Here is a 26,328-nt window from a genome sequence, read left to right as displayed (position 1 = left end):
ACATCACTACATGCTCCTTGCTGAGAAAATGCCTCCCACCTGGCCCTCATTAAGCCCAGAGTGGGTCTGCTCTGCTCCGTGTTATTTAAAAACACTCTGATATAGCGGAGGACTCAGTGTGTGCCATGGATCTGTGAGCACCTCTGTAGCAGGCATGGGCCCAAAGTGATTCCAGCAGAGAGAAATCTTCTCCTGGAGGTGGTGGCAGTGGGGTCCCGCAGCTTGGTCCCCAAACATCTCCTAAGGTTGTTTCCTTAATTGAATTGAGGAAATATTTCCTTAAACTTCAGTGTGCTGAGGTGATCCTGAAGAGCTGGTGTTAAGCATTGACCAGCATGGGCAAAATCTTCCTGCAGTGGCCTGAATCGCTGAAGTAGCACCATAGCTGAAAGCAAGAATTCACCTTTTTGCTCCTCATGCGGGATAATCTGGAGATTTAATTTTACATTAAATCTTGCAGGAGGCTATGGATATGCTGCTCCCCAGGAGGCCTCAGAAATCAGAATCCCACTCTTTGGTTAATTATCATTACGCAAGTAAACTGGAAGCAGAGCTTTTTCCTTTGCCTGGAATCCCAACAGATACTTCAATTCCCTTTCTGCCTCCTGATTTAAAGAATTTATTTAAAATTATGTGTGAACATAATTCATGTTCTTTGGGGCAGGGCTAGCAATAGCAAAACACTCTGATTTTAATCTGGTCACGGTGCTGTCTTGGATGGGCAGTGCCCTGGTCTTGTGTTGCAGCCTGCTGCTTTGTGTGTCCTGCCCTGCACTGACACCCAATGGGAGAAATGCACCAAAATGTGACAATGCCAAATCGTCCTTGCTGTATGCTCTTCTTTTATGCCATGCCTGTGCTTTATAGCACGCAGGGCCCATCCGCTGGCCTTAACAACTACTGGTGCCAAGAAATTCACTGCTGTCCTTGGTCATTCATCTTTGAAGGAGGAGAGATGTCGATACTTGAAGAATAAATGGTGCTGATTTCTCTGTGAGCAATCTAATCACTCGTGTGTTGCTGTTTATTACTAGGCTCAGATACTTGGAAGCTTCATGAGAAGGAGCAGTTTAAAAAGGCTTTTTCTAGATACAAGAAGAATTTTCACCTGATACACATGAAAGTAAAGCTGTTTGACCCAGGTGGATCTAGGGCTGTTAGTAGTGAAAGCTTTAGTTCAGGAAGTTGCATGTTGTGTGTTGGAATCCTGTTCTCTAAGAAGAAAACAGTAGTTTTCAATGCTAAAAAGACATTGGGACAAGACATTATTTGCCTCCCAGGCTGGCAGCAGTGGAGGTGGTGGGTTTTGGGGGGTGGGGAGGCTGCCCTGGATTGCTCCAGGTGTTTCTTGACAGTCAAACGTTGCTGGTGATGTAGGCTAGGTTTGCTTTCTGAGCTGACCTGGAAGGACTAAGGGTGTGGGGACACTTGAGTGCTAGAGCAAATAAAATGGGCCAGTCTTGTAGTATTATTGGCGGCTGAAGAACTTGAAAAAGTCGTGTTGCCTGTGAGCCTGGGTTTTGGTGCTCCTCCTTGCCTTTTCAGCTGAATAAAGCCATGTTTATCTAAAAGTATGCATGTATATGCATGATGGCACAAGTTTTATGCCACAGGATTAGGCAGAATCATGGTTTTAAATAATAATTAAAAAAAGAACAGTAAAAGTCAAATGCTAACAGTTTTTAACCTTGTTTTCAGTGCTGTAAAAGGCTCACGTGAATTTGATGCAAAATTCCCTTCCTGTTGTAAGTGTTCAAGTCAGGTGTCTGTGTAATTACACACATGTTCTCTCTAATGATCTTCTCCATTTTAACAGTGAAAATGTCCTCAAAGTTAATGAACTTTATTATTTCACTTCCCAAATATTGTGTGATTTGGGGGATCTACACGAGGATCGTTCCATTCACAATCCAGAACTTTTCTGCAAGACCATTCTGCAATAGATGCCAGGCATAGATGTGCTCAGTACTGAGAGAGCAAAGACCTACTGAGGGCAAGTAGCTCTGGAAGGGAGAGAAAAGATATTAGCCCAAAGGGAATGAGGCTTTGTCATTCCTTGAATGTTCTGACTATTTTTCTTGAAAATCTGAATTTATACTTCCAGATGTGCATCCATCCTTTTTCAGTGCTTTGCTTTATAATAGCACATTGTTCTTTGTGGCTGTTTGTTTCAGCTATGTTTGCATAGATTTTCACTTGTACCTCAGACAAATTTTACTCTTCTGTCACATTATTGTAGCCTTCAGAGCCAAACTGTTTCTAGTGAAATGAAATCCGGAGAAGCAAGCTATACAGAATTTCTGTGAGCACTGTGGCCAGAACTAACCTGGTGCCCTCCTCCTGTGCCAGCATGTGCATTTTCATACGCCCTGGGTTAGCCAGATGGAATATTGTAGGGTGGAATGTAGTCTTGGAGGCTAGTTCTAGGTTGGACCAGTTCACCAGTACAGCAGGTAGTTCGTTTTGTAGCATTGTAAATGTTGGCAGTGGTACACAAAGTGCAGTGGCGACTGCTTTTAGTGTCTTGAACTGATCATGGAATGACAACCGTCATGTGCAAGTCCACAGTGGAAATTAGGAATTTGGAAATTTGAGGTTAAATGCTTCTTTATATGGGTGTCAACTTTCCAGCACTTGACTCTCAGGTTATGCAGTGGAGAGATTTTTCCAACACAGGTGACTTAATAGCACCTGTTTTGAAGAAGTTCTAGGCAACTCACTGTTTTGGTGGGACGATATTGTCATACCATTGCAGGATCCACAATTTGCTCATTGAACTATAAGACACAATCATTTGCACAGTTAAATGTAGGAGGAAGGCAACATGCAATCTGAGGCCATGTTTTCTCTCAGATAGAAGAAAACATAGAAATTAACAATGTAATACCTAATATTATCTCACGTCCTTCCCTTTCTTCCCCCATAGCTGGAATAGACCAGGGAATTTATTCTTCTACAATTTACAATGCTTTGCAGTACTTTTAAGATTGAGTCTTGCTCTATTTCCACACAGAAGACAGTTGCATCATCAAGTAAACCTATGATTTTAGGAGATGTTTCCTGTTATTTACATTGAGTTTTGCTTGACTTCATATCTTTCTGAACTTTTCTGGTGCATGGAATTTTGGGCACAGAGGCACAAAGTCATGGAGAAAACATGTAAAATTAAGGGAATGAAGATGGAAGCAATAGGTTGTCCTCAGTTCTCTTCCAGAGAAAAATCTATTTTAATTTATAAATGTCCATATTGGTGAGTAGCTTTTTAAAATGAAAGTCCTTCTAATAGTGTATGATAAAATGGGGGAAAAAAAACAAAGAAAACAGGACAAACAGGGAGTAGAAGCTGTTTTTTAATTTTTTATGCTTTGTTCCTAGTTTTGTACACGTTAAAAAAATGCTCTGTTCTCTACAAAATTTTTCACAGGAAGGCTCAATGTGAATCCTTCTAGAAGTGGAAGGTAGTCTTTATTTCAAGCAAAACTGATTTCACTCATGTTCTTTCTGCCATGGTTTTCGCTTGCTCATTTTCTTCTGTTAACACATGCCAAGATGTGTATCCAAGTAATCTGGGAAGGAATAATAGTGCCACAGGGGAGACATGTCAGGAGCTACTGTCTTCATCAGTTTTCTAGAGGTTCTTCTTGATTGGCAATTATCAATCATTATTAACTGAATTTTGGTTGTGCCTTTGCATCTTCTGTAAGCAGAGATTTGCTGCAATCTTTCGCCTGATTATACTCTCTTGTGCTTTGCAAGTCTGAGGAAAAAAGTGGTGAGTCTCAAGTTTCTTTATTTTCCTACTTGAGTATTTAATAACTTCAAGCCTGTTTTTAATTTTTTTGTCACCTTATCTTTACAGCTTTAAATTGTTGCTGTTCTTGTTCACTGGTTATTTGATTGACAACCTTCTACACCAATTAAGTCATGCCATGCCTTTATTTCTTGTTGCATTCTTTATTCAGATGCCTCTTGATCATGGATATCAGGAGCCTTGATTTGTGAAGTACGTGTAAGGAACAATGCCACAATAATAGAAGGGTTCATAGATGTTGATTTGGATAAATGACTGCTTAAACAGACTGAAGCATTAAAAATCAGATTCTATCAATGATAAGAACTTCAGGGAAATAGGAAAGAAACAATACTTCACTGTTAATACTACAAGCTAAATATAAGATCGAGTGCATTCCTGCTAGTGGTACAGGCATTGGAATATACCATGGGAAAAGGAGCAGAGCTGAGGAGAGAGCTGCTCCCTGAGCTCACCCACAAGGGGCGGAGCCAGCAGGGGTGATGTCATAAGGAGGGAGGTGAGGTCACACAAGAAGTCCTTTCCTGTTGGTCCCTGACACTCCAGGAGAGTCCTTGCTCCTGTTGCCCAGGTGATCAAAGGGCCAGAGCCTGCACAAGGACAGCAGCTGAGCACAAGCACCTCTTCCAAGGAGCCACCTTGCCGCAGACAAGGCTTGGCCAGGCCTAGGCAACCTGATTCCAGAGACAGGAACCAACACCGAGGGCCATCAAGGAAAGCAAAGACAGGCAGAGAAGGCAGACAGGGCACGGGAAGACGTACGGTGCAGAGACCGGCAGGAGCAAACTGCAAGCAGCATGTCTGGAGCAGAGGACAGCTACACGGTGTCAGAGCAGGAGACAGAATCTGAAGCATCATCTTCTGAGGCTCCCTCTGAACGCAGCAAAGCAAAGGTCAAAAGATGCTACTCCTCCCGCTCCTCCCGGGCTGGGCTGCTCTTTCCTGTGAGCCGCGTGGAGAGGCACCTGCGCAGAGGCCACTTTGCTAAGCGCTTTGCAGCCAACGCCCCCGTCTATCTGGCTGCGGTGATGCAGTGTGTGACGCACAAGCTCCTGGATGTGGCTGGCGAGGTTGCCAAGAAGAGCAACCAGCGGCGCATTTCTCCATCACACTTGAAGATGGCGGTGCAAAAGAGCTCCGCACTCAAGAAACTCCTGCAAGACAGCATGCTCAGGCACTGTGGCAGGGCTGTCCTCCAAAGCGAACGCGTGGCCCCACTCTCCAGAAAGAAGATGAGCAAGAAGGGGAAGAGCTCCAGGCCACGGGCTGCACGTGCCTACGCCACAGCTGCTGCCAAGTGAGAAGAAAGCAGAAGCACTTGCCTCCCACCAGCAAGAGAAGGCAAGGACTGTCATGTTTGCAAGGCTCTGGCCAAATCCATCTCTGTCATCTAATGGTATAATAAAAACTTCTGCAATGCCATTTGTGCAGTGAGTTGGATTCATTTCTTCTGGATAAATGAGGGCACAGAGCTGGACATAGGCTTAAAGATCTGTAAAGAGAGGTGGTAGCTCAGTCCTTTGTTGGGAGGGGGGCAGGAACATGCCTGCAGGGCAACTGTCCCTGACAGGCAGCAGCTGCCTCCAGCTCAATTTTGCACTTGGTCTGAAAGCAGCTGGGAGAAGAGGGGATCCATTCCCAAAAGGACGGTCACAGGCTGTGAAGGATGGTGAGGGAGCATGTTTCTGGAAGAGCAAAGGGACCTTCATGTCCTTCTTGCACAGTCCTGAGGGGGAATAGAAGACCACATCTGAAAGACAATTAGGTTTTCTGATGCAGACAGGACCTGGCAGCCATTATTGAGTGGGTGTTACAATGAGGGGAATGCTAGTGGGAGTCCCTTTAAAGAGTCAGGTCAGAGCAGGGTCTTCTGAACCTTTTAAGACCTCGTGCTCTCCTTGAGGAAACCAGAAGCAGGCAGAAGCAATGCGGAAGGACCACAAGAACACAGAAAGGACAAGGAAGGCAGCAGTTCAGAGCTGTGAGAAAGCCGCAGCTTCAGCTGCCTGACCGGTAGATTGCAGGTCCCTTACTGTCTGCTAAGCTGTTGCTAGAAACCTCACGTTTTGCTGCTCTACAGTTTGGCCCTGGCCAAGCATATCACTTTCAGGTGGATAAAGGGAGATGACGTGGCTTCTCAATGACTTGGCAGCCTTTTGCACTGTCTCAGTGTGGCCATAAGCCCCACTGATCTAAGCCTGGACCCTGCCTTCCCGAACTGACCTCAAACCTGCATCATGACTGAGGACTTGCCTGACGATTACTGGACAGTGTCTGGACCTGATCACTGACCAGGGACCTGCCCTGGTCACCTTGCTTGGTTACAGCAGGATCAAGCACTTGGCAGCACAGCCATCCCCTCTGCCAGCCAGGTTGCTGCTCTTGCCTCCTAGCACCCCATCCCTTGCAGAGCAGCTGGCCCTTGCTGCTCCCTGACAATATGCAACACCTGAGGCACCAGGTCACCAACAAGGGTGGTTTCATCACTGGTGTTCCTGAATCTGGCAGGCTAATAGAGGCAAGGCTGCTGCAGGTCCTTGTGCGCAGGTCCTTGTCCCCAGGGCCAGGCAGTAGGGAAGCTGAGCATGTGTTGTCAATAGGAACACATGCCCATATACACATTACTCTTACCTACCCGTATGCACCATGACACGGATTACCACGAACAGCAAATAGCACTCACAGAAATGTGAGCAGCTCCTGTGGCCTCATCCTTCTCCCATTTCTACCTGATCAGGATGAAAGCTTGTTAGTGGAAATGTGTGTGTGTGTGTGTAAAATATTGATATTTATAATATTTATACACATGTACATTTATTACGTATTTTCATGAATGTGTATTAAAATAAGAATCCATTCAGCGGCTGATCTAGACAGACAGCCTAATCAACAGCTCACCTGGGATCTCCCTGGTCTCCCCACTTTCTGTTGCCTGACAGACAACCTTCCTGAGCTGCAATCCCACTCTGGTTGCTGGTGCTCAGACCTACACACATGCATACACAGACACCCTATGGATTCCCCTAGTAACTGGTCTTAGACAATCTATTCAGTAACTGCTTCCCAGACCACCTGGTCTCCTGGTTTTACACACACTCACAAAAACAACAATAGGTCTCTCCCTTAGCTCATTCAGACCTGCTGCCCTTCCTGGTAGCTGACCAGTCTCTCCTGTTGCTGACTCGGACCTCTTAGTCCCTCCAGTATCTGACTCTCAGACCCTCTGGCCTCTCTGGTAACTAGTCCAGACTTACAGTCACTCCCATGTCTGGCTGTCAAACCTGTTATCCTACTTGACGGCTAGTCCTGTTCAATATTTGCTAGTGAAAACACACTGACATGCACACATCCACGTTCAGATGCTACGCACACTCTTCGGTCTCCCCTGTCATTGGCGTATCAGAATCATGGCTCCTTCTGACCGAGGGTCCCCTTGCCACCGGATGGCACTCAGACCTCCATACACAGACATACAGAATAGAAAGCCCCTCATCCAGGGAACAGTCAGGAACAGAGTTTAATAAGAAGACAGGAGAGACTGTAGGGACCAGGTGCAGGGCATGGTCAGACAGGTGTCTGTTTCCATAGGCTAACATATTCCACTCAAACCTGCTACAAACACGTGGCAGAGCTCATTGCAGGATTTTATTAGAAACTCGAGGCATGAAGCGCTTCAACTCAGCTGAAACACACTCTTTTTCAATCTCATTTTACAACCAGAAGTGGTTTCCAGTGGAGACAAGGGGAAAGGCACTTCCATCTCCCACAGTCTTTAAGCCTCTGAGACAACACACGGCACATCAACACATCTCTAAGACACCTGGGAAATGGTCTCAGTGGCACCTCAGACTTCATGTAAACAATGCTGATGTAAATACTGATACTACAGCGAATGTATAGAACAAACAGGTATTTGTGACTAATAACCAATGATCCAGATGCAACAAAGTCACCTGCTGTAATAAAGCACCCCACACCTGGAAACCAGAAAAGGAGCCAAGGATAACCAGCATTTTGGTTCTCTCCTTTCCTGGTGTTGAGGTGTGTAGCAGACTATAACCTGGTCGGAGACAGAGACACAGGACAGCACATCCTTAACTTTAACCCTTATGTTTGAACTGTGTTAAGTAACTGCACTGGAATTCCTGTCTATAAAATGAATTTTTCAAGGGTGACGATCTCTGATCATTTATTTTCAACACAGATTGTTTTCTCCTTTTCTTTATAACAATATTCCATATTGTGACATTGCAAAGGTAGTGGAGGAGGAGACAACAGATGCCATCTCTGAAACTCTCAAAGTCCAGGCCTTGTCACTGCTTACAACATCTTTGCTAATGGCCCTGTGGGCTCAGTGGTTTCAAGTCCTCTCTGCAAGTTTGTCCTCTGTCTCCGTGACATAAGAAAAACAGTGCTCCTTCTTCAGCATGAGGTGAAAGAAGGAAGCAGTCAACTCCAAATGGGTGGAGTTGTTTCCACTACACAGAGCACCATAGCAGAATCTTTAACAATGGGACTGAGCCATGAGTGGGGGACATGGGCACAAGCAAGCTTTGGCAGTACAGAAGGACTCATAGGGACACGTGCCGACCTGCTCTAAACGGTATCAGGCATTTTCAGAGCCTCCAAGGCACATGAAGGGAGTGAAAATGGATGCAAAATTAAGAAACGAAATGAGTGTAGAGAGGAAAATGGGTCAGCAGTGGCATACGGCAGAAGATTAAATGTTTGGGATGAAAGGGGATCCTGGAGCTACAGAGAATTATCACACTCAACATGGGAAAATGGGAGACAATAAAGCCCCATATTTGCTGGGGCAAAACAGTGGAAGATCTAGAGGTGGTGACAGGGAGGAATGCCCTGTGTTATGCCTCTTATGCATAAAGGAATGAAACTGGGCAATTTGTGTCTTTCCAAAAGGGTGACCCTTGTTTCTTGACCCAGATCACAGTTTAGCAATCCCAATCAGAGCAACAATTTTTCAGGTTCAGAGTAAAAGCCCAAGATGAACTTTTATTCCTGACAAGCTGTCATTAAAATATATGTGTAGGTGCATTTGTGCACATGCCTGCAAACAGAAGAAGGGTTATATTCATTATGGACATGAGAGTGGATAGGTCAGGTACAGCAGTGGGAGTCACAGTGAAGGTCTGGAGCTTTCTTCCCCAACTGCATCTGTCGTGCCTGCATTCCTACACTGAAGCAGCCGTGCCAAGAGACCCTTGGGCTGTGGCAGAGGGGGAGAGTGCAGAGCAGGTGGTGCTGGCTGTCCATGGCCAAGGAAGGCAGAGAAGCAGAGGTCATTGTCTGTCCTTATCTTGGAGGGGAACGGTTTGGTTTTGCATTGGGTTTGCTCACATCCCCAGTGCCTTCTCCAAGCAATGTCTGCCAGCCCTGTGCAGCCAGGCCCTAACATCATCGCCAGCAGACAAGTAAACATTTTGCAAAATGAGAAATCTTAACTTTTAACAATGCCCACTGTGACCTGTGTCACAGCACAACGATGACACTGGGAATCACCTGTGCTTTTTGCAGAAGTCCCATCAGATTTGTTATCACTGAAATGCTGACACCTTAATGATGCCTCACGTGGCTCCTCTCCTAGCACCGCGGGAGCATCCCCTGTGCCATTTGGACAGGCAGAGCCTCAGCCCGCTGCCTCTGTTACCCGAAGTACTGGGAAGGGCTGTGTGACCCACATGCTCAGTTCAGGCCCTGGCAAATGTATCCCTGCATGGCAGGTTAGGCCCAGCCACCGCTCTTGCTGTAGCGCTTGTTGCCTAATCGCTGTCAGATAAAAGCTGGGATTTCAACCTTTCCTTAACTCAGTTTCAGTTCCCTTCTCAGCTATTTCCTCATGCATTCTTCCATCCACCTCTTCATCCACATGGCTCCCTGCAAGAGCCATTGCCACCTGCTCCTCCCTTTCTTGTTGTGCTCTTCATCTGTGCTTCCCTTGCTTGTTGGATACCCACTGTGAAATTCCTCCCCAAAACCCAAAGGTCAGCGATTGTCCACCAAGATTGAAAACAGAAAGAGATCGCTGCTGAGAAAACCTCAGTCGACTGTGGGGGGCTGGTGATGGGGAGAAAGCACCAGATTGCATTGAGTACTTAGTATTATCTGCATTTTAGCTGCTTAGATGCCATTGCGGACCTGGCCTTTTTTGAATGGTGAAAGGTGAAGTCCCTGCAGTTGGCAATCTCCTCATGCAGTTGGCATAATGGTAATCGTGCCTTGTGATTTGAAAGAAGATACACAAAGAAAGGCACCCCCATCTTGTTCCCTTGGCTTGTGTCAGATTTAGGGAATCCAGGGGAACATAACAGTGGGTTGGACTACATGCTTACATTTTGCAGCCAAAGGGAGACTTATTTTCAAAGACTCCAGCTCAGGAGGGCTTATGCTCACAAATAATTTCAAAAGCAGAATGTGGTTAAAGATAAACATCCTCCCAGTCACTTATTGTAATGAGTCAGGATTAGGTTGTGCAGAATTATTAAAAAAGGAATGGGCAAAATCCTGAGGGATGCTTGCGGTTAATGGAAGTGCATACTCTGAGTGAATTATTTTAACGTGTTTCCAATGTTGTTGGAAAGAAGGTGGTTTTAGTAGGAAGGGAGAATTTGAGATTCAAATAGCACCATTCTCAGATGGGAAAGAGGCACTTACGTGGGTGCTGAGTGACTCAGGGTTTTCTTCCAACATTGCTGAATCTGATCAGGGAGGAAGGGCTTCAGGGAGGGAATTGGAAGTAAGCCACTTTGCTTATTCCATGTGTTACCAAGCTGCCTGCTCAGGGTCCCTTTACCATTGCTGGCACATAGATCTTACACAAAAAGCAAAGATCTCTTCACTCAGTAAAATGAAAATGGAGTGTACTAAGAAGACAGGAAATACTATGGCAATACCCTTGTCAAATCAGAATAACCGACAGCCTCTAGTGTATCTGGATTCTGGATTTTACTTAATAACCAACATTATTAACACATACTTGATTATTTCTTTCTCTCACACACACGGCCACACATGTGAGCTGATAAGGTTCTGCATATAGACAGTGCTCAAACCCAGTGACTTCAACTTCCCTTCACAGCAAGGAGGTTACTGCAGATCCAGGAAGGTCGGGCAGAAAGGCGCATTTCTTCCTGCTGTGCTGCTGCTCACTGCTACGAGTTTCAGAGTTGCTGGTCAAGGTCCCTTCTCATCCCCAGCATTTGTCTCCTTGCAGCTTTCCATCTTCTGATTAATGGTTCTGTCTTCTGCCTCTCTACTAATTGCAAGATTCAGGACGTGCCGCTTTTGTTCGCTCCATGTGCTACCATAATTTACAACTAGCCCATACTGGTTGCAGTTAGCAAGTAGCAGACTTTTACTTGAGAGTTCAGAATTCCATTTCAGACATTCACACATACATACCTCGACATACACATGCACCCAGTTATGGTGTTGCTTGTTAACATTCACAGTTTAAGCTATATTTTGTCTATGACAGATGTCCAGATGCAGGGCATGGCCAAAGAAGTGCATTCCCCACTTCAGTCTGTGAGGTGAACAGAGGAGAGTCAATATTTGTCTGATGGGTCTCATACCCAGACAATGTGGTTGATCCCACTCCTTGGGAAAAGAAATATCAGTGTGCTCCACTGCCACTGTCTGGTTTACTAAGTTTACATCCTCTGCCTGCCATTGCTCCTTTGAGCTCCTTTGCCTTTGTGGAGATGAACCGTTAATCACACAACCTAACACCTACAACACTGGGAACATGAGAGCCTGGAGAGGGTGTAGTCTTGAATGTCATTGATATAAAATGCTGTTTTTGAGAGGTTGAAGAAATACCTCACCTGTATGTCCCCGTGTGACACTGTAAGAAGCACTGGGTGCAGTATACTCTGTTAGGTCGTATCTGTCTGACTGTCTTGTCCTGCCTACAGCTCTGTGTGCTAGGGTAATGCCATGGAGAGTTTGGAGGATGCTTCTTCCCCATGAGTAACTAAGGATGCTCAGACTAATGCTGCTGCAGAGGTCAAAGTAAGGCAGGCAAGGAGGGAGGAAAATGTAGGAATGGGAGAGCCGGGAGTGATATGATGGACTGGGAGATGCCCGAGAGAATCAAGAACCTTGTAAGCAGAGGAAGTACTTAGATGAGATTCGAAATGGCTCTTTGTTTAACCATTCCCTCAAGATCTGGATCTTCCCTGGTTCCTGAGTTACCTTGCAGCTTAACAGCCTTTTGTAGTGATCCTGACAGGGAGACCACTGAACATTGAGGAGTTAGAGATCTACATAACAGTTAACCTGAGTAAGGTGCAGATCTGTGCTGTGCAGTTTGTACAGCACGGCCTTCAGGCTGTCTCCCCACACATGTCCCTTGGCTGCAGGACAAACTTAGCTGGTTGATTGTAAGGAAGGAATCTTCAGGCTCCTGCTTCATACCAGCGATTAAGCCACTGGTGTGGCCTTGTCTTTATGTAAAGTGCAGAAAGACTGCCTCATTTGAATATCCTTTATGAATATATTTATTTTCTTATAAGAAAGAATTGTGTGATACCTTGAATGATCAAAAAGGAGGAAATTCCCTACAGACAGGGTCTGTACAGTGTTCCAAGGGAAAATCTGCCTGGGGTCTGTCTGATGCTGCATGAATAAAGCGTTCACATCCTCTGAAGGGGCATAAGATTTACTTGCTACCTATATGGCTATTCTTATTATATCCTATTAAAACAACTGCTGTATTAAGTAATTTATTAAGTCATTCTTTCTGAGATCCAAAAAGAACCCCTCACCATCTCTCGCTCTCACCTCATCCTCCTCCAGTGCAGAACAAGTGTGTTTTAGTCTGATTTTCCAAGGGTGACTTTTAGGATGCCCTCTACAGGGTGGGAGGGGAAGAGGTTTGATTTCAAAGCTCTTTCCAGTTTCCACTGTCATTACAGTGTTTCCATAAGCAGGAGGAAAACATTCCACATACACATAGTGGACAGAACAAGACATCACCAGCTCATAATGCAGAGGTGAAGATCGATGCTAGACTTTCAGAAATTCATCTTTCTTCCTGTTACACAGCTTCTAATTCAGCACTAGAAAAGTACCTTGATGGAGGTGAGGTTGTTTAGGATAGTATGTGACCTTTCAGAATATTTAATCCCATTCTGTCCTCCTTCAGTCTGCTGCAGTGGGCCCATAGCACAATGTAACTCTGCTTTTGAAGTATCCTGGCCTTATCACTGCACTACAGAGACAGAGCTGCTCAAAGACTCACAGCACGCTAAGCTTTACAGCTCCTCTACTCCCAGGCATGAAATGTCACCTGAGGCTTCTGCTGACTCTTATTCGTGCCCCGCACTCCCACTTAATTGCTGACACCCTCTCAGTTCTGCCACTGGTACAACTTACTCAGCATAACTCTCACCCTCCTAGGAAGGACCAGCACCCCTCTAATGAGCATGGCCCCATCCAAAATGTTTCCTGTTACAGTCAAAGATTGACCAAGGTCATACAAAACCCCTCTGACTGCCAACACATCCACATGTGCTAGTACGGTCAGTACAAGTCTTGGAAGGGTTTCCAAGTGCCTAGAGTTCACAGGAAAGATTTGTTTTTCCTTCTGGCCTCTTAGAAATCTTTGATCTTCTGTTTGGGCACTGTAGAAGTTTTAGTTTGCCTATTGTCTTCTGCCATTCCCCATTTGCCATATCATGTTCTCAGCTAAGAAGAAACTTCTCAGTCATCTCTGTCAGTGCCTTCCCACTTTGTGCCACTAAACCCTATAGAATACTCCCTGGTTGCAGGAGCTCTGAATTAATGCCTATCCTTATGTTTATTGCTAATGTATTATATTAACACAGAGAAAAATGTGGGACATTTTATACCAATTTTTTTTCCATTTCAGTCCGTTCAGTTTTGGAATATGGAAAATTAGAATACGAAAAATAAGGAAAAACGTAGTTTTCTAAAAACTTAACCAAGAAGTTACTAATGATACCAGATCTATAGCTTACAGGGAAGGTCAAGGTTGATTTCCTGGTACAAAAGTTTTCCTTGTGACTTGTAACTCCAATTGTACTAGCAACACTTTACGGTGTTCGTGTACTTTGCTATTTACAAATAATTCCAAAACGTTGCTGATGTATACTTGAAAAATAACTTCTTATTTGTGTTTGTGCATTAGACTGTGTGAAGGGAATCATCTTCAGTTTCAATCTGAAAATGAAACAGTTCTCCAAGTCATAATATTCAAATGGACACTTTTGATAATTTTGAACAAAACTTCCTCTTTTTTTCAGGGAAAATTTTGTTTGCATTGAAGTTTTCATTGGTTTTCTTTAATTTTTAAATTAAAACTGCGAAGTTCATAGTATTTTATTATGTCCCATTGATGATATTGTTACCAATTAGTCCTAGGTTTTGATTTCCTACAAGGGCTATGCCCCAGGGGTCTCACAGGATGCATAAAGGTCTGACTTGTTTGGATTGCAGGTATTCAGAAAACTTATTCTATACTCTGCATTTCTAACAGTCATTTTTTTTCTCCTAATAGGAATGTAGTTACAATGTCTATCTCTTTTTTTCCAGTCCTTATCAGGGGGATAGGAAAGTCTGCTATTGACATCTCAGGAAAGAAATTAATAGCAAGACTGAGCAAAGTATGCATAAATACATGATTTTAGAGTTGTCATCAAAGGTGTGTTTCTTTATGTAAGAAATTCCAGCAACTTCTGCAAGTCGGCACTCGGTTTCTGGTATGACACATGTAGGTAGGCTGAATCATAGGTCCTGAGATCTACAAAGCTCCCAGTCACTTCTAGAGCAGTGCAAGTAGTGTCTGTGATGAAGGGCTTAGCTCTGTTTCCGAGTTTTATACTACTACTGGATTGAAAGAAACAGCTCCTTGGTTTTGCCTTTCCTCTTAATTCACTCTGCATTGTAATGAAGCTCTTAATTATATCCAGGTTTTACTTAAAACTTTAAAATTAATTTAAATGGGTTAATATATGGCACTACTGGCACTAATACTGAAACTGAATGAATCAGTGGTTTGTTTTATCTGACATTACTAGCTTTTGAATATTGAACCAGAGAAAGAACTGGCTCCCATGTTGAGGGGCTTGCTGGATATTATTTTGCAATGCTAGATGAACAGTGAAGATTTTGGCCAAGCATAAAATCATCTTTTCAGTATTTGAACTGTTTGGTTTTGAGTATTGTTGCACTTCTAGACCCTCTAGTCCCAGAATACCAAATTTAATTATATAGGGAGATAAATCATTGAGAATTCAGCCTCAAAAAAAAGCCTCAAATAATTTTCATGCTGTACGTTCAGTGCTGTTAGTCTGAGCTGCTATTCTGACTTCAGAGTAAGATACCGAATTTGGTGTTCTTAACTTTTTCCTTCATACTGAAGGATCTGCAAAGATATGTTTTAAGAGAGTTTGCCAAGAAGAAGCGAACTTAAAAGGAAACAATGTTGTCTTGCTTACTGTTATTGTTGCTTCACTGTAGAAATACAGTCCATTTGTATCAAAGGACTACTGCTTGCTGTTATACTGTGCTTTGGGAACTATGAAGGGGAAATTGTTTTGTTACTTTTCTCACTATTCATGTCAGATTTCTTTTTTTCAATGATCTCCTTCTAGATCGAAAACTTTATGATGAATGAAACCAAAGTGATGGAATTTATCTCGTTTGGAATTTCAGATTTTCCAGATCTGCAGATTCCCTTATTTGACCTTTTTTTTCCTGACTTACCTGGCTATCCTCACCGGAAATTCTGTGCTAATGACAGTTATCATAGTACCATAGTATAGTTAGGGTTGGAAGGGACCTTAAAGATCATGTAGTTCCAACCCCCCTGCCATGGGTAGGGACATCCCACTAGATCCGGCTGCCCATCCAACCTGGCCTTGAACGCCTCCAGGGATGGGGCATCCACAGCTTCCGTGGGCAACCTGTTCCAGTGTCTCACCACTCTCATGGCGAAGAAATTCTTCCTAATGTCCAGTCTAAATCTGCCCCTCTACAGTTTATACCCATTCCCCCTGTTCCTACCCCCACAAGCTTTTATGAATAGCCCCTCTCCAGCTTTCCTATAGGCCCCCCTCAGGTACTGGAAGGTCACTATAAGATCTCCTCTGAGCCTTCTCTTCTCCAGGCTGAACAGGCCAAACTCTCTCAGCCTGTCCTCATAGGGGCAGTGCTCCAGCCCTCCGATCATCTTTGTAGCCCTCCTCTGGACCCGTTCCAACAGCTCCATATCCTTCTTATGCTGAGGATTCCAGAACTGGACACAGTATTCCAGATGAGGTCTCACAAGAGAGGAATAGAGGGGCAGAATCACTTCCTTTGAACTGCTGGCCACACTTCTTTTGATACAGCCCAGGATACAGTTGGCCTTCTGGGCTGTGAGCATACATTCCCGATTCATGTCGAGCTTCTCATCGACCAGCACCCCCAAGTCCTTCTCTGCAGGGCTGCTCTCAAGCATGTCATCCCCCATCATGTACTGAAAACAGGAAATGCCCCGACCCAGGTGCAGGACCTTACACTTAGCCTCATGAGGTTCTCAGAAGCCCACTTCTCCAGTCTGTCCAGGTCCCTCTGAATGACATCCCATTCTTCTGGTGTGGCAACTACACCACTCACTTGCTGTTATCTGCAAACTTGCTGAGGGTGCACTCAATCTCGCTCAATATCATTGATAAAGATTTTGAACAGCTTATGTACATTCAGGTTCCTCAGGTGTTTGCAAACCTGATCCTCCTCTACTGTGGGAGGGGGTCTACCCCCTGGTCACCATCTTGCTGTGCCATGACCCAGGAGGGGCAATGAGAGCAGTTATGGGTGAAGACCAAGGCAAAAAAGTTGTTGAGTACCTCAGCCTTTTCCTCATCTGTTGATACACGATCCTCATTTCCAGTCATCAGTGGGGTACGTTCTCTTTGATCTTCCTCTTTTGATTGATGTACCTGTAAAAGCCCTTCTTGTTGGTCTTTACTTGCCAAGTTCAGCTCCAGCTGGGCCTTGGCCTTCCTGACTTCATCCCTATACAACCGGGCAGTGTCTCTATACATGTCCAAGGTTACCTGTCCCTGTTTGCACTGCCTGTGCAATTCCTTCTTGCTTTTCAGTTTGACCAGCAGGTCTCGACTCAGCCATGCTGGTCTCTTCCCTTTCCTGCCTGATTTTCTACATATGGGGACTGAATGCTCTTGCGCCCCTTGGAAAGCTTTCTTAAATATTTTCCAGCTCTGCTCCGCTGCCTTGTCTTGGAGGACCCAGAGGGTCCTACCGAATAATTTGTCGAAGAGCTGGAAGTCTGCTTTCCTGAAATTTAGTGTCCTGACTATACTCCTTGCCTGTCCCACACCCCTCCGGACCTTGAACTCCACCAGTGCATGGTCACTGCAGCCCAGGCTGCCACCGATCCTAACATCACTGATGAGTTCCCTTGTATTGATGACCATAAGATCCAGTATTGCTTCTCCTTGGGTGGGATCTCTATCAGCTGGACTAAGAAATTATCTTCAATGCACTCCAGAAGTCTACTGGATTGCCTACAGCTTGCTGTGTTACTTCTCCAGCATATGTCTGGGTGGTTGAAGTCCAAGAGTAGGATGAGAGCTTGCGAGCGCAAAGCCTCCTGTAGCTGGAAGAAGAAGTTGTCTGTCTCAGTTGTCTACCATCAGTTTTCTATCACTTATCAGGCTTCGTTATGATCCTCACATTACCATGTATTTTTCCTTTCACAGAATCACAGAATCACAAGGTTGGAAAGGACCCATTGGATCATCGAGTCCAACCATTCCTAACACTCCCTAAACCATGTCCCTAAGCACTTCATCCACCCGTTCCTTAAACACCTCCAGGGAAGGCGACTCGACCACCTCCCTGGGCAGCCTGTTCCAGTGCCTAATGACTCTTACTGTGAAGAATTTTTTTCTGATATCCAATCTGAACCTCCCCTGACGGAGCTTCAGGCCATTCCCTCTAGTCCTGTCCACTGTCACTAGGGAGAAGAGGCCAGCTCCCTCCTCTCCACAACCTCCTTTGAGGTAGTTGTAGAGAGTAATAAGGTCTCCCCTCAGCCTCCTCTTCTCCAGGCTAAACAACCACAGCTCTCTCAGCCGCTCCTCGTAAGACTTGTTCTCCAACCCCCTCACCAGCTTTGTTGCTCTTCTCTGGACACGCTCCAGAGCCTCAACATCCTTCTTGTGGTGAGGGGCCCAGAACTGAACACAGTATTCAAGGTGCGGTCTCACCAGTGCTGAGTACAGAGGGAGAATAACCTCCCTGGACCTGCTGGTGACCCCATTTCTGATACAAGCCAAGATGCCGTTGGCCTTCTTGGCCACCTGGGCACACTGCTGGCTCATGTTCAGTCGGCTGTCAACCAGCACCCCAGGTCCTTCTCTTCCGTGCAGCTCTCCAGCCATTCTTCCCCCAGTCTGTAGCGCTGCATAGGGTTGTTGTGCCCCAAGTGCAGGACCCGGCATTTGGCCTTGTTAAACCTCATCCCATTGGTCTCGGCCCAGCGGTCCAGCCTGTTCAAATCACTTTGCAGAGCCTCCCTACCCTCCAGCACGTCGACACTTCCTCCCGGCTTAGTGTCATCTGCAAACTTGCTGAGGGTGCACTCAATGCCTTCATCCAGGTCATTGATAAAGACATTGAACAGAGCTGGACCCAGTACTGAGCCCTGAGGAACTCCACTTGTGACTGGCCTCCAACTGGAGTTAACTCCATTGACCACCACTCTCTGGGCCCGGCCATGCAACCAGTTTTCAACCCAGGAGAGTGTGCGCCTGTCCAGGCCAGAGGCTGACAGTTTCTGCAGCAGAATGCTGTGAGAAACTCTGTCAAAGGCTTTACTGAAGTCCAAGAAGACTACATCCACAGCCTTTCCCCCATCCAGTAGTCGAGTGATTTTGTCATAGAAGGTTTATCAGGTTAGTTTGGCAAGATCTGCCTTTTGTAAACCCATGTTGGCTGGGCCTGATCACCCGGTTCTCTTGCATGTGCTTCATGATAGCACTCAAGATCACCTGTTCCATGACTTTCCCTGGCACTGAGGTGAGACTGACAGGCCTGTAGTTCCCCGGATCCTCTCTGCAAACCTTCTTGTATATGGGCACAACATCAGCCAGCCTCCAGTCTAGTGGAACTTCCCCAGTCAGCCAGGACCTCTGGAAGATGATGGATAGGGGTTTGGAAAGGACATCAGCCAGCTCCTTCAATACTCTTGGGTGGATCCCATCCGGCCCCATAGACTTGTGGGCGTCTAGCTGGGCAAGCAAGTCTCTAACCGCCTCCTCTTGGATCACGGGAGCCTCAATCTGCCCCTCTAACTCTTGGATTTCCTTTCTACACTCTTCAGAAACTTGCTATACTTTTGCTGTCATTCCCAAGACATTGGTAAATCTAATAACAGAAGAAAAGTCCATTTCTATCATTGGATGTGCTGTTCAAATGACTTTCTTTGGTGGCTCTGACTGTATGCTTAGAAGCAACAGGGTATGACCGATACGTGGCTATATGCAAACCTTTATATTACAAGGTCCTCATGATCAACAGAGTTTGTAGTCAGCCAATGGCCTTTGCAATGATGGCTGGCTTTACCTTGCCTCTGATAGATGCCTACTTGTTCACATTGCATATCTGTCATGAGAAGGAAATTAATCACTTCTGTGACATGGCTCCATGAAACAGTAATTTTTATATTTTGTATTGTGGTTGCATTTGGGTCATTCTTCTTGATTCTTGTCTGGTACAATTCGATTGTCAGCACCATCCTCAAGATTCCCCCTACTAAGGGAAAACATAAAGCGTTTTCCACTTGTGCCTCCCATCTCACTGTGGTTGTTACGTACTTTGAGTGTAACTCTATTTAAGGCCCAAATCCACCTATTCTCTAGATGAGGATACCTTGATTTCTGTTGCATAGTCTGTGGTGACTCCCTTGTTGAACCCTGTGGTTTATAGCCTGAGGAACAAGGATGTGAACCTGGCCCTGGGATAAGGCTTGGGAAGAAAACTTTGCACGTGGATGAGATAAAAGTAGCTTCCTGAAGTTCTGGTGTGAATGGGCTCTCCCCTCTCCCGTTAGGTAGAAGGCTTTTTTTTTGTACTTTGGCACTGAAAAAATAGGGTACAATTCAACTTGGAATAATGCTGAATTTCAACATGGATAATCCATAATAGGAAAAATCGCATTAGAATAAGTTGACAGGCAGCCACCACTTATTGCCTGCTACATTTGTTACCATTTACTGGTAAGAGAGCTGGAAAGACCATTGTGATGCATCTAGAGTGAAGGATTATCATGATACCTACATTTGGATAACTGGGTCTGTAAGAGAGATGCACTGCCTTTGTTAACCACTCTTATTTCCATGTTGGCTTTCAGCTCAGAGCTTTCCCCACACTGGGATGTGCATCCCAAACTGCACATAGGATATGAAGATCACCTAAGCTGACCCAGCTTTCAAGGACCTTAGTTGTCATCCACATGGTAACACACCATGTGAATAGCTCATCTTCAAGTCAAAGATTTGAAAATTTCACTGACTGGGCAGGTTTCAGTGAAAACGTACATGAAAATTGAGTAGCCTACCTTGCAGGTCTAACCCCTTGTGCTATTATCAGCACCTGTACATCAGTCAGAGGCAGAAAAAAAAGAATAAGCTGACTGAAAAATAAGCCTTTTACCCTAATGTAATTTCCACTACACCCATTCCCTGCGATGTCACACACAGCTCCATGACTGCTACTCTTCTGTGGGCAGAGCAGAGCTGGCACAAGTGCCACAGGTGCTGCAGGAATTGTGGGACCTCTCCTGTAAGGGTTGCCTGGACTTACTGGAAAGTAGTCTTAGAATCACACTTCCACTTTAATTGTAATCGCTTTCTCAACTGTGTCAGAACTTTGCTCTGTAGGATAGTGAAGACAGAGGTGTTTGCTGTTCTTTCTCTTTTTTCTTTACCTTGGTCCTGAGTAAGGGTCATAGCTGTCACCCAGGCCTTGCACCCATAAACTACCTGCTAGTAGATAAAACTGATGCAACCTCAAATAAGTATTCCCCACCCTTCATTTTGATTTTTATTGTCATTACAATGTTCCATGGTGACTGTTAGTAACACACATAGTGACAGTTTTAGAAAGAGAAGAAACTGGAACTGCCTGTAGTAGAATGCTGAGTCTGGTGGATCGGCAGGCAAGTGGGATCAAATGGCTGCTTCAAATGAATGGGGAAATTTCAAATAAGGCTTTGTATCTTCTGTTTTATTATCAGAAAGTACCTGAAGTTTAGCTACCAAATATTCCAAATGACCTGTCATTTCTTTATTACAGGAATAGATGCTTGCTTTCCCAAGATAACTTGCTGCAGAGCTCATAGTAAGTATGGATGGTTGAAGAAGCCTTTCTAACTACAATGCCATGTCCACTTCAGAATATACTGGTGTTTACTTTCCAGAAGGATCCTCAGAATTCAAGTACGGTACCCTGGGAATTTAGAGCTGAGATTAATTTTTGCAGTGCCTGTTGGCAGTGTCCTTCAGACACATTAAACAGAAAACTTTGGCTTAAACAAGAAAGTAATGTAGGGAGCTGAACAGAGTGGAACAGCTCTTTGTTTCACCTGTTGTCTGAGAAAGTAAACAGAACTTTCTAATAAGATGTTCCTCATCAAAAACATGGAGCTCAACAAATCACATTTGTCCAGATGCTACGGGTAAGGAAAATCTTTTGTATAAATGTTAGTAACATTCTTTTAGCAATACTTATCTGTGGTACTTCCAGGTGTAGCTCTCAATTTGTTCAACAATCTGTAGTGAAGTTAGATATCAAATAACAGATCAAACAACCACAGAATTCAATATAAATGCATTTCTTTGTGGTAAGGAAGACACAGCAATGGATTACAAATGCTAGTTGTCTTAATATTGAAACTGGAATTATTCTGTGAACTGTACATTCATTTTAGTGTGGACTTAATACAGCTGCTTAGAAAGTGTACTGACACCTTAATCAACACCTGCAATCTTCATCATGACAGACAGCTGTTATTTTCTCCAGTAGAGAAACCCCACCCCCCAAAGAATACTAACCCAGAAAGACAGACATCAGAGGCAAGCTAGACAATAAAGCCGTGCAAGATTGTTCAAAACCGCTCAGAGCTTGTACAGAGATTAGAGCTTGTGATTTAGATCCCAGGAGTCAAAGGGAAAAACAGGGAGAAGGTAGCTGCAATGCAGAGTAAGGGATGCAACATTCTCAGGGAAGCTTCCAATTTTCTCTCCTTTTCCTTGCTCCTTCCTTTCCAGATCTTTGTTGTTGCAGTTTGTCCTGCCTCACTGCCAGCACAGCATGCAGAATAAAACATCTGTCACAGAGTTCATCCTCATAGGGTTCTCCAGCAAACCAGCCCTGCAGCTCTGCCTTTTCAGCCTTTTCTCTGTCTTCTAGTCTGCCACTCTGATGGGAAATGCACTTGTGTTTGTGCTCATCTGCCTGGACTGCCACCTCCACAGCCCAATGTACTTATTCCTCTGCCACCTATCTGTTGTGGACATCTGCTATACTTCCAACAATGTCCCCCATATGCTCAGGAACCTCCTTGGAAAATGAAGAACCATCTCATTTGCTGAGTGTGGGATACGGATACATCTTTATTTAGTACTTGCACTGACAGGGTCCATGCTGCTGGCTGTGATATCTTATGATCATTACATGGCAATCTGCCATCCCCTCCGCTATGCCTTTATCATGAACTGGAGGGTGTACTTCACCCTTGTTGCAGTTTCATGGGCTTCTGGGTTCATATTTGGTACACTACAAGCCTCTCTGGCTTTAAACCTGCATGTTTGTGGACCTTGTGAGGCTGACCACTTCTTCTGTGAAATCCTTGCTGTCTTAGAGCTGGCCTGCACTGACACTACTGCCAATAAATACCTTATCCTTGCTGTTTGTGTATGCTTCTTCCTCTTCCCTTTAGCCTTAATCCTAATTTCCTATCTCTGCATCCTGGCTACCATTCTGCTCATCCGCTCATGTGGCATGGCACAAAACCTTCTCCACCTGTGGCTCCTACCTGACTGTAGTGGGTCTATTTTATGGAAATGCCATCTTCATGTACATGGGCCCTGGGAGATGTAACTCATCTGGAATGGAGAAAGCTTATTCCCTTTTCTACAGTTTGGTCAGCCCTACCTTGAATCCCCTGACTTACAGTCTGAGGAACAAACAGGTGAGAGAAGTCTTGCTGAAGATTCAAAGAAGGAAAAGAGTCTTTCATTCCATGTAGTCTGGGCTCTAGGATTTCACCTGTCTCTTGTCTTTCTGCTCTTTCTTCTTGAGTTCTTTGGGTATTTCTCACTGAATTTTAAATAGTTGAAACATAACACAAGAGATCATTCAAATGCAATTGTCTCTCTTTCTCTGTACAGTCTATTGAATATCATTACACTAAATGACTATTATTCCTTTTGTTAGAGATAACTAATTACTCTTCCTTATATACAGCCATCCCAGGCAGGTAGTATGTTTTACAAGAGCTATTAACCCAACTGGACAAAATACTGTCTTCTCAGTTCTAACTAGCAGCCAGAATAATGAACTGTGTAGCAAGCTTTTTTCTGAATGTAACAGTTGATCTAATAAGATACTGTTTTTCTCTACCATGTTTGTAATTCCTATATGTTTAGAACGGTAGAGCTTGAAATCTATTATTAAAAAGAGGAAGCAAAAACGTGATGCTGATGGACTTTGCTTCTCAGGAAGGTGAAGAATTTCTGCACCCTTTTGAACCTGACTCCTCTCATGTAGGAAGTGAATGTGACAACCACTGCAGTACAGAACAAGCTTTGTGTGGTTTCTGCCAGGCAGCAAACCCACAGCAGTTCCTTAGACTGATCTAGCTGAGGTATCTGCAGTCTGCAGCGTAGCTCTTGCATTGACCCCGACTCAGGGTGTAGGCTCTTAGCCTTCCTCTTTATCCACATTTCAGATGCCTTTCTTCCTGGACCTCTATTTGCTGACAATGCTGCCTTGGAAAATCTTCCCTGGTCTCTGTGGTGACACATCGAATAGGAGGTCTGATGGTTAAAAAGTATCATATATTCCATTGGTCCATCAGCTTTTATGTCAAACAGAACTGGAACCAGCACTGACCCCTGGAAACATCACTTGTGACCATCCTCCAGCTGGATTTAACTCTATTTATCATGACTTTTTGGGCCCGGCCATCCATTTTTCTACCCAGCAGAGGGTGTGCCTGTCCATACTGTAGGAAGACAGTTTCTCAAGCAGAAAACTGTGAGAAATTTTGTCAAAGGCTTTACTGAAGTCCAAGTACACTATACCAACAACCTTTCCGTTGTCCATTAAGTAGGTCACCTTATCATAGAAGGTGAGTTTGGCAGTACCTGCCTTTCATAAACCTATGTTGACTGGGCCTGATTACCTGGTTATCTTGTGTGTGCTGTGTGGTAGCACTCCATATGACCTGCTCCATTACCTTCCCTGCCACCAAGGTCAGACTGGCAGGCCTGGAGTTTCCCAGATCCTCCCTCTGACCCTTCTTGTAGATGGATGTTACATCTGCCAATTTCCCCAGTCAGCCAGGACTACTGGTAGATGGTGGAAAGGGATTTGTCAAGGACCTTCACCAGCTCCCTCAATATCCTTGGGTGGATAGACTTGTGAATGTCTAATTGGCCAAGCAGGTCTCTAACTATTTCCTCATGGTTCATGAGAGCTTTGTTCTACTCCCCATCCCTGTCTTCTGGCTCATGAGGCTGAGTACCCAAAGAACTATTAAAGACTGAGGCAAAGATGACATCCGGTTCCTCATCCTTTGTCACTAGTCCTCCTAGTGTCCTCCTTTGCCAGTAAAGGATGGAGATTCTCCTTGGCCCTCCTTTAGGTGTTGATATATTTGTAGAAAGATTTTTTTTATTATTATTATCTTTCACAGAATTAGCCAGTCTGATTTCTAGTTGGGCTTTAGTCCTTCTGATTTTCTCTCTACATATTCTCACTTCATCCTTGTAATCCTCCTGAGATGCCTGCTCCTTCTTCCAAAGCTCATAGACTTTCCTCATTTTTCTAAGATCCAGATCTCTCTGCTCAGCCAAGGTGGTTTTCTTTCCCTGTGGCTCATTTTTTTGGTATATCATGATGGCCTGCTCTTGTGCCACCAGGATTTCCTTCTTGAAGAGCATCCAATCTTCCTGGGCTCCTTTAGTCCCTTTAGGACTGCCTCCCAAGGAACTATATCAACTAGCCTTCTAAACAGTCAAAAGTCTGCCCTCCAGAAGTCCAAAGTAGTAGTTCTGCTGACTCTCCTCCTTACCTCCTTACTTGTCCAAAAACTGAGGAGTCTATCATTTCAAGATCACTGTGCCCCAGGTGTCCTCCAGCCGTCACACCTCCCACAAGGCCATCTCTGTTCACAAAGAGCAGGTCCAGTGGGGTGTCTTCCCTAGTCAGTTCACTCACCAGTTGTGTCAGGAAGCTGTCTTACACACACACCAGGAACCTCCTAGACTGTTTCCTGTCTGCTGTATTATATTTCCAGCAGATAAGTTGAATTCCCCACCAAGAACAAGGGCTAGCAATCGTGAGATTTCTCCCAGTTGCCTGTAGAATATCTTATCATTCTCTTCTTCCTGGCTGGGTAGCCTACAGCAGACTCCCACCATGGTCTCTACCCTATTGGGCATTCTGCTGATTTTTACCCATAGACACTCAACCCTACCATCATCATCATTGAGCTCAAGGTAATCAAAACACTCTCTAACATAGAGGGCTACTCCATCACCTCTCCTTCCTTGCGTATCCTGCCTGAAGAGTTTATAGCCAACCATGGCAGCACTCCAGTTATGCAAGTCATCCCACTGTTTCTGTTAATGCAATTATATCATAGGTTTCTTGCCTTACAATGACTTCTAATTCCTCCTGTCTGTTGCCCATGCTGTGTGCATTGGCATAGATGCATTTCAGTTGGGCTATTGGTCGCACCACTTTCCTGAGGGGAATAGTATGAATTCCTAAGTGACTACTTGCTGTCATTTCTAACTCAATCTTTGTATCTTTGCTGCCACTTGGAGTACTATCCCTGACTTCCTCTGAGGTGGCAGACCAAAGGGCCTCACTAGCACATCATTCCACAGACACTGGAGTGCCATTCCCACGCTTATCTCTAACAAGCTTTGTTTCATCCCCCTTCCCCTTCAGATCTGGTTTAAAGCTCTTTTGATGAGCCCTGCTAACTTCTCAGTAAGCATTCTTTTGCCCCTTGGAGACAGGTGTACCTCATCATTTCCCAGCAGGCCTGGTGTACAGACCAACCCATGGTCAAAAAATCTTAAGTTTTGCTCCTTACACAAGGCTTGGAGCCAGGTATTTATTTCCTGTCTCTTCTTATTCCTTCCTTCATTATTCCCTGTAATAGGAATGACAGAGGAGATCACTATCGGTGTGTAGGAGAGCACAGTTGGGATTGTAACTCTTCTACTCTT

General features: G+C 44.7%; 2 protein-coding genes across 2 annotated transcripts in view; both read left to right on the top strand.

The window, feature by feature from the left end:
• Nucleotides 1-5,181, top strand: part of LOC104060653 (histone H2A-beta, sperm) — a 47,200-nt gene extending 42,019 nt beyond the window's left edge. The window contains exon 2 of the mRNA XM_054069405.1: nucleotides 3,963-5,181. Within this exon, the coding sequence (XP_053925380.1) occupies nucleotides 4,609-5,112 (504 nt within the window). The 5' untranslated portion in view covers nucleotides 3,963-4,608 and the 3' untranslated portion in view covers nucleotides 5,113-5,181. The remainder of the gene's footprint in view (nucleotides 1-3,962) is intronic.
• Nucleotides 5,182-22,174: 16,993 nt separating this feature from the next.
• LOC104060654 (olfactory receptor 2A2-like) lies at nucleotides 22,175-23,111 on the top strand. The gene is given in 2 exon segments (XM_054051722.1): nucleotides 22,175-22,857; nucleotides 22,859-23,111. Coding segments are annotated over 2 exon segments (936 nt in total).
• The last annotated feature ends 3,217 nt before the right edge of the window (nucleotides 23,112-26,328 follow it).

This window comes from Cuculus canorus, chromosome 1 (assembly GCF_017976375.1).
Source record: "Cuculus canorus isolate bCucCan1 chromosome 1, bCucCan1.pri, whole genome shotgun sequence".
Lineage (NCBI taxonomy): Eukaryota > Metazoa > Chordata > Aves > Cuculiformes > Cuculidae > Cuculus > Cuculus canorus.
Note: the sequence above shows the minus strand (reverse complement) of the source record. Positions and strands in the feature narration are given on the sequence as shown.